At 43.4% G+C, this 17782-nt stretch overlaps 1 protein-coding gene across 1 annotated transcript in view; it reads left to right on the top strand.

The window, feature by feature from the left end:
• Positions 1-334: 334 nt before the first annotated feature.
• The window catches only part of ZMAT3 (zinc finger matrin-type 3), a 41632-nt gene continuing 24184 nt past the window's right edge, over positions 335-17782 (top strand). The window contains exons 1-2 of the mRNA XM_075556060.1: positions 335-559; positions 3954-4275. Coding sequence (XP_075412175.1) covers positions 4006-4275 — 270 coding nt within the window. The 5' untranslated portion in view covers positions 335-559; positions 3954-4005. The remainder of the gene's footprint in view (positions 560-3953; positions 4276-17782) is intronic.

Genomic DNA, 17782 nt, shown 5'->3' with positions numbered 1-17782 from the left:
AAGAATCCTGGGCATTTGCGCAATTCCACCCAACCACCATAGCCGGCCACCGGCAAACGAAGGCGGAGTGGCAATGAAAAGATGGGGCGCCCCTGACAAGGAATCCAAGTTGCGAGAGCTTTCTCGGCGCTCCGGCCGTGGACCCGCGCCCAGGGTTCAGGATGCCTTTGGGCGCGCGGCCTCGGTTCCGCCCGCCGGCTGCACACCAGCGCGCCGCTCACCGTCGCGCGGCCGGGATGCGGGAGCCCCGCCGCCCCGGGCCTGCTCGGCCGGCACATGCGCAGTGGTGACGCCGTCCCGGCGCCCAGTCTCCTCCTTCTCCGCCGCCGCCGCGGCCGCCGCCTCCCGGTGCCGCAGTCACTTCCTGCAGCTGTTTCCTCCGCTGGGGCCGGCGCTGACTTTTGACAGTCGGTCCTTGGCCGCGGAGGGGCTCGGCGGAGGCCAGCCGCGAAAGTTGCGCACGGAGAGGCGGAGCCGAGCCGGCCGAGCGGCCGCGGAGCCGGCGGCGGGGGCCCGGGCGGCCGCGGGGCCGAGCCTCCCGGCGCGTCCCGGGGTTCCGGTGAGTGCGGGCGGGCGGCGGGACGAGCCCCGGAGCGCCGGGCACCGGCGGCTCCCTCGGAGGCTGCCCTTCCACCTGCCCTGCACGCGAGGGGCTCGCGCCGCGTCGGTGTGTTTGTTTGGGCCCCGCCTTTCACGTGTACCCTTTGGGTCGCGGCTGCCGGCTGCTGCCCGGGCCCCGCGGGAGGCGGCGATCCCATCTTCCTCGAGGGCATCCTGAGGGGGCTGGAGGGTGTGTGTGTGTGTGTGTGTGTGTGTGTGTGTGTGTGTGTGTGTGTGTGTGTGTGTGTGTGTGTGTGTGTGTGTGTATGTGTGTGTGTGTGTGCGCGCGCGCCTGTCTCTGCACACTCATCTTCGGAATGCAAAGTGTCTCTTCGGAATGCAAAGTGTCTGGGGGCGATGCCGAACTAGAGGGAGTAGAGGGACTCAAATCGGGACAACGTTCCCGAGCATCCGAAGCCGTCAGGGCCGAGGTGGGCAAACGTCTGCCAGTTCACCCAGGCCTCTTCTCCCCCCAGGCTCTGGCGTTCTTTCGCATTCTTCCTTATATGATAAACCTGGTCGCCGCCGATCCTCGCAGTCCCCCCATCCCACTCGCTGTGTTCTGAGGATCGCTGAGTAATGCGCACCGAATGCCCAGGGAGAGACGGAGGGGCCGGTGTGCTGCTCCTTTCTTCTGATCTCTCTCCTCCAAATGAGAATGTAATTGCCTTTGATACTGTATGGCAAAGTAGGCCCCAGTCCAATCAGGGCAATTAAATGTGCTTTGGCATTTAATTCTTTAAGCAGGGTGCATGTTGAAGCTCTGATTCCCCCCTCAATCTCTTCCTTAAGCACCATCAACCCTTCATTTCTGGGATCAAGTAGAACGGCTTTTAAGATGAGTAATATTTGTTTACATCAACCTTCCATCTGTGCAGGTGCTGAACAAATTAAGCAGTCCACCATTCATGTAGCCTATGAAGCCTTGCTTTTATTTTTCTAGATTCATATTTCATGCTAGTTTAAGGTCATTTTTGTTGTAAGCCAAGTGATAAAAAATATATTTGTGATGTATAGGTTTTTTTGTTGGCATTACTATTTTGACTGCTGGATCTACCAGCATAAATCAGTTTTGAATACCTAGCTATTTTCTACAGCTTATGCAGATAAAATGATAATTCAGTGGCTCTCTCCATTGAATTGGGAGGGTGTGTACGTTGGTACCCCTGTGCTTTGAGAATGGCTTTTATTTTTATGGAAACTTGTGGCCTACACTCGGGGAGACACATCACGGGATTTCCTCAAGTCGGAGTGAGCTGGCAAAAAACAAGTTCAGACATGTCTCGGCAATTGGTGGCAGTTGATTTTTCTCTTTCCATTGCTCGTATCTTTCATGTAGATACTTTGCACCTTTGTTTACCTTCTCGTTCCTGAACTAACAGCACGTTTGGAGGAGCTTTGCATCAGTATGGCCTAGGACAGGTGTCATGTGGCCCTTCAACAGTGTGAATTATTATAATTAGTTAAACGTTTTTTTGTGTGTTAAGTGGTCTTTGTCTCCTTAGTTTCTCTGTCACCATGCTCACCTCAGCCTTTGCCTTCTGGGTATGTTGGCTTGGTTGAATTGAGTTGCATGATTATAGAGAACCTGACTTTTTAATTGTTCCAGATTTATGTTTCTTTACCATCATGTTCTCAGAGATATGGGCAGCATACTTCTGCTTATGAGTCAACTGATATTATTGTTTTTCTCAGTATGACGATCAGTTAATACCACGGTCATAACTGCATTGGTTTCCCTTTGCAAGGGTTTCCTCTGCTTCCCTGCCCCCACCCCTGATCCCGAATCTAGTATAAAAGCCATTACTTGAGAGTACTTCAGAGTGTACCTCGTTGATTGAAGCAAATCTCTTACTGCTTTAAAAAATGTACACATTTCCATTGCGGGTGGAAAATTTCAGCTGAACATTTTAGCAGCTTGAAATAGCCACAAACTATTGACCAAGAAAAGAGGTTTTAATAATGTTGAAAGATTGGGAGAATGGTGGATTTTGTAAGAAGCATTTCAATTTGGGTGAATTAGCATCTTGGGAACTGAAATTGTGTCCTGTGGTTCATTTTGAGATGCTCATGGTTAGAAGATGCCATCTGGGTAGGAGGCAGGAGAGTTCATGCATAAAGATGAAAGAGGGAGTAGAACATCTTGCCTCCTTTCTGAGGGAACCAGATTAGGCGCCATCCGTTTTTTAATAAAAAGGAGCAAGGAAATAACCTCAAGACGGGGGTGGCATTTTGTTGGCACTGATGGTCAAGTGATCCGTTACCTTGTTACTCATTTACTTGGTAATTTGTATCTGCTGGTGTGCATGTGGGCCCACAGATAATTTGCATCTAGAGGCAGAAAAAATCTTGTTCCTTTACAAGGGACTCATAAATACTATCTAAGGCTGTGTAATGCAGAGTCCTAAAATCAAGGCTCTGCAGGGAGCAGGTTGAATAGGGTCTGAGGTGGAGAAGACAGGCCTGGTGACAGGAGGCTGTACCTCTCAGAAGTAGCTCATCGATCTCCATGGAGGCACATGGGTGAGGCATTGCCCAATCCTCCCTCTAGCAAGAGAAGCCAGAAGTCTCTCAATTTTTAATGCTGTCAACTAATTCAATTTGAAACAGTGAAAGCAAACCAGAACATCATATATTACAAGTAGCCCTTCTGTGGCTGCGTATGGCCCGTGGGCCATCTGTTTGTCATCTCCGCTGCAAAGAATCCTTTGTCCGAGTAGTTAAATATTATTAGTTGATGAGAAGGAACATTTTCATTTATTTCCTGCATCTTTCAACTCTGGGTTAGTTTTTCCTAGAGCGCCTTGAAATTTTTAGTTAATCCTGTAACCCCTTTAAGCATCCTGAGAGATGTGACTCTTTCATTTCATTCTTTTTGGCCGTAATTGGGACAGAAAGACTAGTTTAGATGGAGAAGAGACAATGGCGAAGAGTCTTAGTAGTTGATGCTGTTTTTGCCTGTGCCTGATTAACATGAACAGAGTGTGAATGTAAGTGTGCCCGAGGAAAGGGGTCTGAATGAGGTGACCTTTGATGTCCATTTCAGCCACGTGAGTTTTAGATTTAATTAGCCCCGATGCAAAGCTATTAATGTTCTGGGGCCGGAGGGACAGCAGTTGGAGCTGGGCCAACCAAAATAAAGCCAAACCTAGAAAGCCTTTCTCAGTGTAAGGACAGTTGGGTCCACCTGGACTAAGAGTGAAAGTCTGCTAGGTGAGATGAACGAGAAAGATGCCATAAGGATGGGTGTGGAGAAGGAAAAAAAGGGGCCCAGTGGGCAGTCTTAACACATTGTGTTGCTAAGTCTGAAGGCACTTGTTTGAAAGCGAGTCTTCTTTCTTTTGTTGCTACAGATCGGAAGACTTCTCACTGTGCACTGGATTATGCCCCAGGCGTTCCAACCTAATGATCCTCCTGCAACACTCCGGGCTTCCTACACCTAAGCGATCCTCATCGTCTCTTCCTATGTCAGTGGCCACCAGGTCGACAGGAACCTTGCAGCTTCCGCCACAGAAGAGTTTTGGGCAGGAGGCTTCCTTGCCTCTGCCCGGGGAAGCAGAGTTACCGAAGGGAGGGGATCCAGACTCTGCCCTGGAGGAGCTCTGTAAGCCCCTGTACTGCAAGCTCTGCAATGTCACCTTGAACTCCGCGCAGCAAGCCCAGGCGCACTATCAGGTAAGAAAAGCACTCAGTTAATGCAGGAAACCTTTCAGGGCCGAACTCCATTTGTTCCCCCAGATATGACTGAGTGTGTCTGGACTAGCCAGTGTCGCTTGGTGAAGAACTTAGTACTTGTTTGCTTGACAAAAGCACCATGTTTCCATTTTAAAAGAAGCCAACACTTTTTATGGAATGGGTTCTCAAAGAACCTCCTACACTTCCCTGTGTGGCATTCGGTACATTACCAATCCCAGTGGCAAATCGGAATCACCTAAGCGGCTCTTCAAAACTGTGATCCCAAGAATAGACATTTGGAACATGATGTTCCAAACTCATTTCAGTGTCAAAAGTGGTTGGAAGTTAGCCTTATAAATACTACCGTCCATCTACATGGTTTATATCAGTTCAAGGGAATCACCTTGCATCAATTTTCCACTTTCCCTTTCCTGGTCTCTAACTCTTCCTCCATAGCCTATCACGGTTATAGAAAACGCAGGTCTTTCTCTGTAGTGAAAATAAAATAACCTGAGGCCACTGAACCCTCTCTCATTCATAGTCAGCACACTCTTTCTTTTAGTCCCCCGGTATGAGCTGATGTTTATTTGTAAGAAATAAGGCTTTAATTTCCATGTAAAACAACTAGATGGAATGATTCTTTTAATGAATGTTATTGTCTAAGGACAAATGGAAATTTTGACTGGAAAGAGAGAGCACCTTATCTTTCTTCCTCTTCTTCTTTACATTCTAGAATGTTGTTTATAAAATTACTCACTTTTCTTTTTGCTGAGAAGAGGTCTGAGCAAAGAGGGCAAATTCTGCGGGGCCATCTCTGATTTTGACTGTATCCTCTGCATATTTCTGAGGGTGAAACACCCCAAGTCAGTATGATAGAAAGTTGACTGTACCAAGGTAATTTCTTCCAATGTGTCACGATGGCTCCATTGGGTGCAAGTCTTCCCTCTGCCCCATCCCGAAGACTCAGTGGCCATCCATCAGAAGTACTCTGATGAGGCACTGGAGCTTAGGGAAGAGCATTCTATGTTGCTAGCTGAGAGGCACCTTGTTTGGGGTCCTGTTTCACCCTGGGGAACAGAGAATTGAGTTGGTTGTTTCGCTCATCATTGGTTCACGCAGGCCCCCTTCTGGTTTTATTCTGCCTGCTTTTCTTTTCCCCATCCCCTCTCCGATTCTTTCCTCTTTTGCCTCCTCCTAGCCACCGTGGTTTGCTCTACGGTCTTCCCTCGCCTCTCGTTCATCTGGACTGTTAGGATGATGCATGGCATATCCACGGCACAGGGATAGCTTCCCTCTTCATGTTATTCCTTCAGGATGCGTAGCTCTAGAGCCTCGCATTCACTTTGAAAAATCCGACCCATGCTCTAAACTTTTGAGATGGAGCTGAATAAAGGCCATAGTACAGCATGACAATCCCAAACCTGCTTTTGTGCTAGACACACATATAATTACCTTTTAAAGAAAAGCCGCTTACTGTTATGAGGAAAGAGTCTTTTTGGGCAATATGTGCTTTCAACAGGCAGGTGCAACACGCAGGATTGTTTGTTTGTTTTGTGTTCCCCTGCCCCCTCCTGATGCCAGTTTGTGACTGTAGGCAGTGATGGATGCTTGGTGAGAATTCATTTGGATGCAAGGTCATTGGATGATAAGGCTAAAGTGGATAAGAAACAGAATCTGGGTTCATTTAGCCTTTTTTTCTCTTTTATGGTACATTTTTGTATTTGTTCTACATTTATGAGTTAAGCTTAGTAATTCAGTCTAATTCCAGTTCCCCCAGTGATACAGTCAATTGTAACATATTAGAAAATACAAGAAATGGGAAGTAATATTTAGATAAAAATCCTTGATAGTCAGAATTTTAAGCAGTAAAGCTGGAGGGGAAAGGCAACCTGTTCTACTCTGATTAGCAGAAATTCTAATCTGCCAGCGGGGCAATTCAAGTAGGCGGAAAGCGGGGTAGAGATAGGGGCAAGAAGAAACATCGAGAGGACATTAAGGGAGTAGCATCTAATGGAAAATGAGAAGTTTGTGAACAATAAAGTTTGTTTCTAAGTGTTTAGGAGCTAAGGTGTGAATGAGACGGATGCGATTGGTGACTCTTAAAGAGGGAGAAGGTTCCTACCTGGAACCAATGTAATTCATGTATCAAAATACAGAGCCATCTCATCAAGGTAGCATAGAAGAAAGCTCAACTTGGCAGTGACATAGGGATTTCACCAAAACGGATGCTATTAAGATGAGCGAACGTGTCAAAAGACCGGTTCAGAATAATAAATAATGAGAACATGAAGGATGACCTAGACTTGGATGAACCAATGAAACAAGCCAGCATAAAAACATTGCTCTCAGAACTGTGTCAGCGTCTCCACGGAGGATACCTAAATAGACAGAGAAAAAGAAGGGAGGCCTACCTGGCATAAGGACTAGGCAGAATGACAATGATTGTAAACTGATGATCTGGGATTAAGGAATGATGAATACATATGTTCGATTGCACCTCTACAAACCCCCTTTTATTATTTTTAAGGCAGTGTAAGCCACGGCTGCATTTTTCTCCCTTCTTTTCAGCTTCAGTAAGGTAGCCTGCTTACAGGCTGTGAACACATTCACAGGAAATGATAACTCACTGTGATTACAGGACTGAAAACTCTCTAGTCAGTGGGTGCCATTGTTGAAGTCTGAAAGTTTCAAGTTGCCAAGGGCATTACAAACCACCTCCACCCCAGTCTGAGCAGACTCGTGTTCCAGTATTCTAGGCCACTCAGGGAAACTGCTCAGTAGATACATGCTTTCAACCCACTACCACCCTTCCCGGACATCCCTCGGATCCTAAGCCAGGTCTGCTGCAGAAATAATCCACACATACCTCAGGGTTTGTTTTATCCCCGGGACTTGGACATCTAAGACAGACGGATCCACTCCAAAATACTCTCTGCTGGTGTTTTATTTTGAATGAGGTTATTTTTGCAGTCTCAAAATTATGGCTTTGGTTGTAGTTTAATTTATAATAAAAACTTGGGAGGAAAACGGTGTCTTCGTTTGATTAAATTCAACGTGTGAGCTTTGTAGGTTACAGCGCAGAAGCCTGCCCTGGAGTATCAATGGATGGCTATTTCAGCAACAAAAACATATAGAGGGAGAACCACTTTGGGGTAGGTTATTAACGTTAAAAAAAGTACAAAACATGGATACATTTTGCTAAGGCAACCACGGTTGAAAGTTGATCAATTTGTGAATTTGCATATCCATTTGGAAAAGAACTAGTTCCTTCAGCACACATTTATAATTGTTCCTTAGCTGCATTTTTATATTTGTGAGGTGGTTAAGTAGAACGAGAACCAGAACCAAGAAGGAAAAGCAACTCTAGAGTGATGGTGCTGGGCTTGGTGGTATTAATTCACAGTGCAGAGCATGTCGGTAAGCGTTATCCCAACATTTAAAGTATTGATTTTAGCACACATACATTGGTTTGACGGCAGGATCAGCAACTCTAATTTCATCTAATTCTTTTTCAAAAGTCTCCCATTGCAGTGTGTCATAAACAGAGAAAGAACACCAAAGAAAACCAATTTGAAAAATGGTCCAGTGCTCTTCGAATTGAGTGTGGTGCGATGCCACCCAGCTGGCTTCTGATTCATGGAGACACCATGCCCAGTGGCCTGAAACATTGCTGGGTCTCATGCCATCTCACGACCAGTTGCAGAGCTGACTGTGGTGACCCACAGGGCTTTCGTTGCTTGGTTTTTGAAAGTAAAGTGCCAGGCCTTTCTTTATAGCCCTGGCTGGAAAGTTCTGCTGAAATGTGCTGGGTATGCCAGCAACATAAAAGCACTCACAAGTCTCCACTGGCCGATGAATGGTGCTGCGCACAAGGTGCATGCTTCATAAAATAAACTGGGTACTCCTCTTGGAAGGCAAGAGTTCTACCACTACCTCCCTCCCCCCCGCAACCACGGCTTCACCAAATTTAGCACTGCCTAGTATGCTTCAGACATTGTGTACTTCGTAATCAGGTGGATTTAGACTGTACTCTGGGTCTGCCACTTGTGATTTGGGATAAGATGCTTAACCTTTCTTAACGCAGCATCTGTGGAAAATTGGGATAATTATATCTTCTTTGTAGGATTGAAAGAATTGTATATGCCATTTTAATAAACGTCAGTCAATTTAAATACATTACTGAAAAGTGCTTGTACCTCAAATAGCAAAAGCTGATTTCATCTAGTAGTTTTAGAAGGATGTAAATTAACCAGGTAGGTAGACAACTTATTGCTATTAATTTTATAGCTACTAATTTGCTATAGGACCTTGTATAAATGCATATGATTTTGCCCTTTTCAATCAAAGCTGGCATAAATTCTCTGAGGATACCTTCCCAAATCCAGATGCCAAGTTATCAGCTACTATATATACCCTCCCAGGAAAGGATTGGAGTACTGGACAGAATGGGAGGAAAATGTGGACTAAAACTGAAATCATAAAAAAGACCAGATTTACTAGTTGTTTAGAGATTGTTGGAACTCCTGAGACTACAGCCTGGAATTCAGGTGCTGAAGTCACTCCTATGGGTAAATTTTCAGTCAGACAACATGAGGGTCTGTAAGGTAAATAATATAACATTGGGAGGTAGTCTCTCCTTAGAGTAATCAAGCAGGCATGATCAAAAGGGCAGTGTATGCCTGAAAACCAAGTTCAAAAGGGAGGAATGTCTAGGAAAGAAGGAAGAATGGAAATGGGAAAAAACACATGGTAGAAATGGTAGGGACTGCAATCAGTGAAGCAAAACGTGTGGGAATGTTGACTGGGCGCCTCATTTGCTCTGTAAACCTTCACCCAAGTCCCCAGTATATAGATTTAAAAAAGATTAAGATAAAACCTGATCCTGTAGATTGTAACCTACTTATGATGAGGTGAAATTTCTTGGTATGACTCTTCTATCCTTATCTTTATAACTCCTGCCAAATGACTGGGTAAGCCCATGCAAGTAAGGTGATTGAAACACTAAGCGATCAGTCAGTTTTGTGTCTCTACCGGGTATGTAAGCTCAGCATCTTAGAAACGGGGAGAAATAACACAGTGAGCAACAGGAAAGAAGAGCCACCAGTGGAGCTCACTGGAGATACCTGGTTGAAATGATGGAGGCAGCAGGGGTCCAGAGGCCTCAACCCTGAAATCATGAGACAGAGCAGAGGAGCCTCATGAGCCAGCAGGCCGAGCAGCAGGCTTCCTAGCCCACAGAGCAAGGCTGAGGTCAAGTGAGCGTATGACTGAGAGGCTGAGGACCAGAGAGACCTGCATGCCAGCATGAATTAGAAGAGATGTTATAGATAAAAGAACTGTGTTCTTGTAGCTTTCCTATTAAGTCCCATCATTGAGTATTATCTATGAGTTCCATATGGCCATTGCCATGAATTCCCAAACTCAACAGAGAAGTAGGGTGTCATAGGGTGTCAGAACAGGGTAAAGGAAGGTAGAGGCATGTCTAATCTCTGCCTCATAGGCATCATTCTTGCACACGAGTGGAGTTGGCTTCTTCTCTTTGATGCTGTTGCTGGAGGAGGTTGGGTGTGGATCCCAAATTGTTCACTCACTAGCTCCTGAACATTATAAAGAACCTATTTCTGTCTAGTCAGTTCCAACTCATAGTTACCTTCTAGAGCATAGTAGAACTGCTCCACTGGATTTCTCAAACTAAATCTATTTATTAGATTTATTTACTTTTTATATTTACTATAGAAAGATAGCCTCATCTTTCTCCTATGTACTGGTGGATGGATTTGAATCCGTAGCCTTACAGTTAGTTAGCTCAGGGTTGAATCCACTGCAATACAAGGTCTCTGTCAATGTCATAGAGGTAAGCATTTAGAACGCATAGATCCCAACATGGAGGATGATTGTGTACTACTGAGAATCATAGGCCAGACAAGGTGGCAGATATTTTTGAAGGGACACAATTCGAACTATAAAAAATGAGAAATTCATTTTTTGAGCTCTTGTGGATCTAAAATTATCTGCATTTTTAAACTTCATTTGATTAATCATTTACTTCAGTTCTAGGTTGAAATTATTTTCCCTCAGGACATGATTGGTTATACTCACTTATTTTTGGTAACCCAGTGTCACTAAAGAGAAATCTGACGGTGTTTCTTACTCTTTTGGGGGTGACCTGCTTTTAATTTTGGGTTTTTTTCCTGCTCTGGAGGTTTTTTGGCTCTCTTCTTTACCCTTGCTATCTAAAATTGAACAGTGATGGATGCGTCTAGGTCTGAGTGTTTTTCATTTGCCCTGGTCACCACTAGGAAAGCCTTTCAGTTTATACACTCCTGCGCCTCTTAGCTCTGGGGGTCTTTCTTTGATATTTTTCTTTGATGATGCTACGCTATATTTTCTTTGTCTCTCTTTCTGGAAATCCTATTAGCCTTATCCCAGACCTGCTGGATTGATATCTGATAATTCTTTTCTCATCTCTCTTTCATCATTCTTTTATTTTCATTTCCAAAAGGCGTTCTTGATTTCTAACCCTCTATTGGGTTTTAAAGCTTTTGACAGTTGCATTTAAAATCTTCACAATCTCTGGGTTTTAGAGAAGCTACCCACAGAGCATCTGTTTTACAGGGGTCTTTGTCACGTAGCCAATTCTAGCCCTGTGCATGAGAGAACGGATCTTCCCTTAGAGTTTCACAGGCTGTAATCTTTATGTGAGCAGGCTTCTGCATCTTTTCTCCTGTACATGTTGGGTGAGATCAAACCTCTGACCTTTCCGTTAGTAGCAGACTACTTAACCATTGCCCCACCAGGGCTTCTTAGGGAACTGGTTAAGAGTAGGACCCCGTGGACTGTAGAGTCAGACAGATTGTGTTCAAATTGTAGTCTCCTTTTCACACTGCCAACACATTGATGAAACACACTCTATAGGGTGGTGTAGAACTAAGTCATAGGTTTCCCAGGTAGGATTTCTTTAGAGAAGCAGACTGCTAGGTTTTTCTCCCATGGAGCTGCTCGTGGTTTGGACCTTTCACTTATCACAGTGGTTCTCAACCTTCCCAATGCTACGACCCTTTCATACAGTTCCTTGTGTGGTGGTGACCCCCGACCATAAAATAATTTTCGTTGCTCCTTCATCACAGTCATTTTGCTACTGTGATGCATCAGGCGACCCCTGTGAAAGGGTCGTTCGACTCCTAAAGGGGTCGCGACCCACAGGCTGAGAACTGCTGACTCAGCAGCCGAGGGTTGATCACCTGTACCACTAGGACTCCCTGTAGCCCTACTTCTCACTCCAAACCCGATTCTGACTCATGAAGCCTCCTTGTGTATCAGAGCAGAGCGATGGCCCATAGGGTTTGTGTGGCTGCTCTTTTGGAAGTAAATTGCTAGACTTTTTATTTTTTTATGAGCCACCTTTGAAGGGACTCAAAATGCTGCCTTTTCATTTAGCAGCTAACTCCTTAACTGCTTGCACCAGCCAGGGTCCCCTACTCCTGCCTGATTGTAGGATATGGGAAACATTTCCTACCTTCTCTGTGCCTTCTGAGGATGATGACAAGGAGAGGCATGGGGGAAGATACGCACGAGAGAAGCTGTGTAAGGTGTTTAGCACCGTCCCTGGCACCTGAGAGTCTTTAATACTGCTGAAGGGTCCCGGGCTGTGTGGAAGCCTGGGGCCTGCAGTCTCCAACTCTGGCACTGACTCATGGCTTTGAAGAAGGTTATTTTTTATGGTTTTAAAATTTATTTTTTTAGTTTAAATATTTCTAGATTCAGTAAACAGTTCCAACCTCAATGAAAGAATTTCTTTATACCTTGCACCCAGATTCCCCAAATGTTAATGTTTTTATTAAGTACAATACAATGATCAAAATCAAGAAACGAAGACTGATAAAGTTATCTGACATACAGATGTTTTTTATTTTCCCAGCTGTCCACTGATGCCCTTTTTCTAGTTTCCTGGATTCTACTCCAGATGAAATGTTGCAAGTAATCATGGAGATTCATCTAGATAATGCAAACTAGGTGCCATGGAATCTATTCTGACTCGCAGCCTTACAGGACAGGGCAAAACTGCCTCGACGGCTTCTGAGAGTGTAACTCTTTATGAGAGTAGAAAGCTTCGTCTTCTCCCTTCATCTGCATAGTTCCTTAGTTTTTTGCCTGCCTGTTACAATCGTGCCTCTCTCTGTCTCTCTCTCTCTCCCTGTCTCTCCATCCCTCCATCTCTCTCCCTCCTCCTCTCTCCTCTCCCTTCCTCCCTCCTTTCCTTCCTTTTCATAATCTTAAGATTTTCAAACAGTTGTCATAAAAGTGATGTTGTATTCTCAGTGCACGTCATGATCTGATATGTCATATGCTGGTGCTGTTAGGTCTGATCGCTCGATTAAGATGACTCCTCCAATATTCTCCTTTGTAACATTACTATATTTATTTCCTTTTGAGTTTAAAAAGTATTATATGGAGAGATATTTTGAAACTCTCTGACTCTGAGTATTAAATTTCTTTTCGTAGTTCAATTCAATGATTTTAGCGTGTATTGATGATTCTCGCCTGCAATACTTATTACTGTAGTGTTTACTAAAAGGTGATTTTTCTCTTTCAATTATTCTTCCTGTGTTTATTAGCTGGAGTTCTACTTTAAGGAATGACTTTCCTCTTTCTCATATTTATTTATGTGTTCAGTTGTTTATTTATATCCCTATGGTGTGGATTTATTCAATTATATCACTATAGATTTATAGATTCTTATTTTATTGTAGGATAATTGTCTATTATTATTATTATTATTATGTATTTGATGTTTATATTGTCCCAGATTTGGTAAGCTCCTTCTTCGACCTGTCTCCATTATTGGTATTGCATCTTTTTTTTTTTTTAAGTTTCCAGCAACATAAATTATTCCAAGCGCCTCTTGTACTTTTCCCATGCCCATTAGTTCCTTAAGGAGGTTGACTTCTTTTACTGAAGAATAGAATTTAGAGCCCAAGTTATGAGTGAGAATTAATTTCTTTGGTAGGAGGATGCCATTGGTTCTAGACCTTCTCACTGAGCAGAATTAGTTTATACACGCACACACATATCTTACTGGTTTTGCTTTTTTTCTAAGTCTGCAAAGCGTTAACATAGTTTCAACAAAATCATTTGTTTTTTTAAAAAGATAGTAAGAGAAGTTGTCAGACTCCACGATCCCTTGTAGTGTGTTCTCATTTCTCCAAGTCCCTGAATTGTTATTTAATATTTTACTCTATGGTTCAACAGTTTTTAATGGTATTCCAGCTCTTTGGAATCAATGAGCTGATGATACATTCCTCTTTTATTACACTTTTCTTGATTGCAATATTTACCAGTTATAATATATAACATTTGACTATTCATATTTGATCTTCGTATCTGCCTTTGACTTGATATTAGATAGGCAGTTATGGAAACGCCCTGAGATTTTTTTTGTGCGTGTGTCACTCCTCTGTTGGCTGAAGCTTGTCCTGTGGCGGGTTCTTCAAGAAGGACCCACGGCCAGTGCATTAATTCTGACTCACAGAGACCTTATATTGGGTTTCCGAGGTTTCATATATCTTTACAGAGACAGCAGCCTCATCTTTCTCTCATGAAGCTGCTGATGGGCTTGAACTGCCAACTGTGTGGTTGACATCACATTTACCTGTCAACACCACTAGGTTTTTAAAAGAAATTCCTAAGTTCCTGTATGTTTGAAACCATACCAAGCCCTTGGGCTCTCTTACAATCCTTGATGGTTTAGAACACTGCTTGTCACCTACATGCTCCAAGGAGTGTCAATCACCACCGTTAGTTTTATGGATACAAAAACTAAACCATAGCCACAGTTGCCAGTCGGTTCTGACTCAATGACCTTATTTAGAGTTTGTGAGACTGTACTTATTTTTCTCTCAAGAATTTTATTGACATATAATTTGCATGTCATACAATTCAGTAGTTCAGTCACATCAGCAAAAGTTGTACAATCATCACCACAAGCAGTTTTAGAGCAATTGTCTTCATTCTTAAGCTCATCCTTATTAACTCCCCGTTCTCCCCCCCCACCTCCCCTGGCACACCCCCAAGGAACCGATAATCTAGGTACTGTCTCTACAGATTTACCTATCCTGGATTTCACACTAAGAAAAACATCAAAAAACAGAACTAGCAAGAATAACAAAATGAAACACAAAATCTCAATTGAAAAGAGAGCATAAAATATTAAAAACTAGAATAACTGAAAATGAATCATAAGGTAGATCAAATGATAAGGTGCTAAAGTTTAACCTAACTATATTGCAGCAACCCACTTCAATGCGTTGTGCATGTTAGCCAGGCAATGCACATCCTGGTCCATGGTGGGGCTGTGACTTTTTTTCAAAACCATTTTATTGGGAGTTAATACAGATATCATTCCATCATTCCATCACATCAAGCAGTATCATACAATTGCTACCACAATCAGTTTACAAACATTCCTTTCTTTGCTGAACTACTTGACAGCGACTCCCCTTTATTCCCTATGGGAGCAGGCGGCCTCATTTCTCTCCTGAGGAGGGGCTGGTAGGCTTGACTTGCTGACCTTGTCATTGGCAGCCAAATGCTTAAAAGACCATCTTATTAAAAGACCATTTTATTGGGGGCTCTTTCAACACTTATCACAATCCATACATCAATTGTATCAGGCATATTTATACATATGTTGCCGTCATTCTTGTCTAGACAATTACTTTCTGTTGAGCCCTTGGTATCAGATCCGCTTTCCCCCTCCCAACCCCCCACACTCGTGATCCCTTGATAGATTGTAAATTATTATTATTTTCATATCGCACACTGACTGCTGTCACCCTTCCCCCATGGTTTCTGTTGTTCTTCCCCTTGGAGGGTGTGTGTGTTGTGTGTTGATCATTATGATTGGTTCCCCCTTCCTTCCCTCATTCTCCCCACCCCCCCAACCTTCTCCCTACCCTTCTGGTATTGCTATTTCCATTCCTGCGCCTGGATTGCATGTGTTGTGAGCTCTTATCTCTTATCTATACCTGTGCACATGCTCCAGTTTAGTCCGAAGTGAGAGCCAGCACTGGGGTCATGATAGTGGAGGGTGAGGAAGCCTCAAGGAACCAGAGGGATATTATGTGTTTCACTGGTGCTTTTGTGCACCCTGGTTGGCTCATCCCTTCCCTGTGACCCCTTTGTGGGGGAATGTTCCATTGTCTACAGATGGGCTTTGTGTCTCTGCTCTGACCCACCTCATTCTCAACAATATGTTTTTGTTTGTTTGTTAAGGGTCTTCTGATGCCTGTTACCTGGTCCCGATGACACCTCATGATCACACAGGCTGGTGTGCTTCTTCCATGTGGGCTTGCTGTTTCTCTGCTGGATGGCTGCTTGTTTCACTTTAAGCCTTTAAGACTCCAGATGCTATATCTTGTAATAGCTGGGGACCATGTACCTTTTTAAAACAAAATCATTTTATTGGGGGCTCATACAACTCTTATCACAATCCATACACCCATCCATGGTGTCAAACTCATTTATACATTTGTTCCCATCATCATTCTCAAAACATTTTCTTTATACTTGAGCCCTTGGTTTCAGTTCCTCATTTTTACTCCTCCCCCATAAACCCTTGATAATTTATAAATTATTATTTTTTCATGTCTTACGATAACCAATGTCGCATTTCACCCACTTTTCTGTTGTCTGTCCCCCAGGGAGGGGGTTATATATACATCATTGTGATCGGTTCCCTCTTTCTCCTGCCTTTCCTTTGCCCTCCTGGTATCGCCACGCTTATTATCAGTCCTGGGGAGGTCATCTGTCCTGGATTCCCTGTGTTTCCAGCTCTGATATGTACCCATGTACATCCTCTGGTCTAGCCGGATTTGTAAGGTAGAATTGGGATCATGATAGTGGGGTGGGGTGGAGGGCATTAAAGAACTAGAGGAAAGTTGTATGTTTCTTCAGTGCTATACTGCACCCTGACTCCATCCACCTAATACAAAGAGCACCTTTATTTGCCATCCAGTGTAAATGCTAAAACTATGAATTCAATTGAATTCCCTGTTTAGCCTTCTCTTATGTTTCCAGATATAATCACTGTACTGAGTTGATATTTTTCTTGTGTCTTTTGTGTACTTTTGCTATATATGTCTTTCCCTATTTATTATGTTTTAAAACCTTTTATGGGAGTTTCTTGGTGACCCAGTTGGGTAAGCACTCAGAGGTGCCTTGAAATGAATGCTTAGTGATTGGAGCCTCTGAAGCATCAGGTTGGAAGCTCTTGTGCTTTGCACAGCAGGTTTGCTAGGGCAAGGATCATGCAAAGACAAGGGCGACCGGTCTTTTACTTTGTATTCCTTTTAGTCAACATTTTGTCTGGACAGCCCTTCATGTTCCCAGATGTGACCCTATTTAACCTTACGATTATGTAGTTTTATATCGACGTTATTGAACAGTGTCACTCATGTCACATATAAGTAAAGTTTTTCTGAATGAAATTAAAATAATGGCTATAGCAGGATATTTATAGGGAACTTCCATCAGTTCAAGCTGGATTCAGAAGATATGAATCAGGGGAATCATGGCAGATACTAGCTGGATCTTGGCTGAACACAGAGAATACCAGAAAGATGCTTCCCTGTGTTTTGACTCTTTGTGCAAAGGCATTTGACTGTGTAGAACATAACAAACTGTGGGGAGAACTGGAATTCCAGAACGCCTCGTTGTGCTCACGTGAAACCTGGACGTAGACCAAAAGGCAGTTTTTCAAGCAGAATAAGAGGCATGGTTTGAAATCAGGAAAACTGTGTGTCAGGGTTGTATTTTTCACCATACTTAGTCCTTCTGTCTGCTGAGTAAATAATTCAAGAAGTAAATAATATGAAGAAGAACATGGCATTGGGATTGTAGGGAGACTCATTAACAACCTGTGATATGCAAATATCACTACCTTGCGTGCTGAAACTGAAGAAGTCTAGAAACTCTTATTAATGGCAACCAAAGATTTCAGTATAGACGACACCTCAACATACTGAAAACAAAAATCCTCCCAAGTGGCCCAATACAAAGGACCATGATAAGCAGAGACTGGCGTGGACAAGAATTTTATTTTACTTGGATACACAATCAACTCCTGTTTTAAAACAGGAAATACCTTGTTTTAAGCTTCTTTGATACCACCCTGGCCTGTTCACCTTAGTTCATAGTTACTGTAATTTCCTGTAGCTACATCTTCCATGACATGTTCAACATTGTACTATTCTGGAACTTTGTCTTGGCTTTCATCTCTGTCTTCACTTTGTCTGGGTAATCTTATCTAGTTCCAAGGCTTAAATACCATGGACATACTGATAAGTCCTTAGATTCAATCTCTAGCCTGCCCTCCTCCTGCATTGATTTTATCGTCTTCCGGAACTCTAAAGCTCTCTGAATTACCATGGCCAAAGGGATCTCTCGACTGCCAGCTTTTTTCTGTTGCACACTTGGATTTTCCCCCCTTTAGACTTCAGCTCACATTTCT

This window comes from Tenrec ecaudatus, chromosome 8 (genome assembly GCF_050624435.1).
Source record: "Tenrec ecaudatus isolate mTenEca1 chromosome 8, mTenEca1.hap1, whole genome shotgun sequence".
In the NCBI taxonomy this organism is placed as follows: Eukaryota; Metazoa; Chordata; class Mammalia; order Afrosoricida; family Tenrecidae; genus Tenrec; species Tenrec ecaudatus.
Note: the sequence above shows the minus strand (reverse complement) of the source record. Positions and strands in the feature narration are given on the sequence as shown.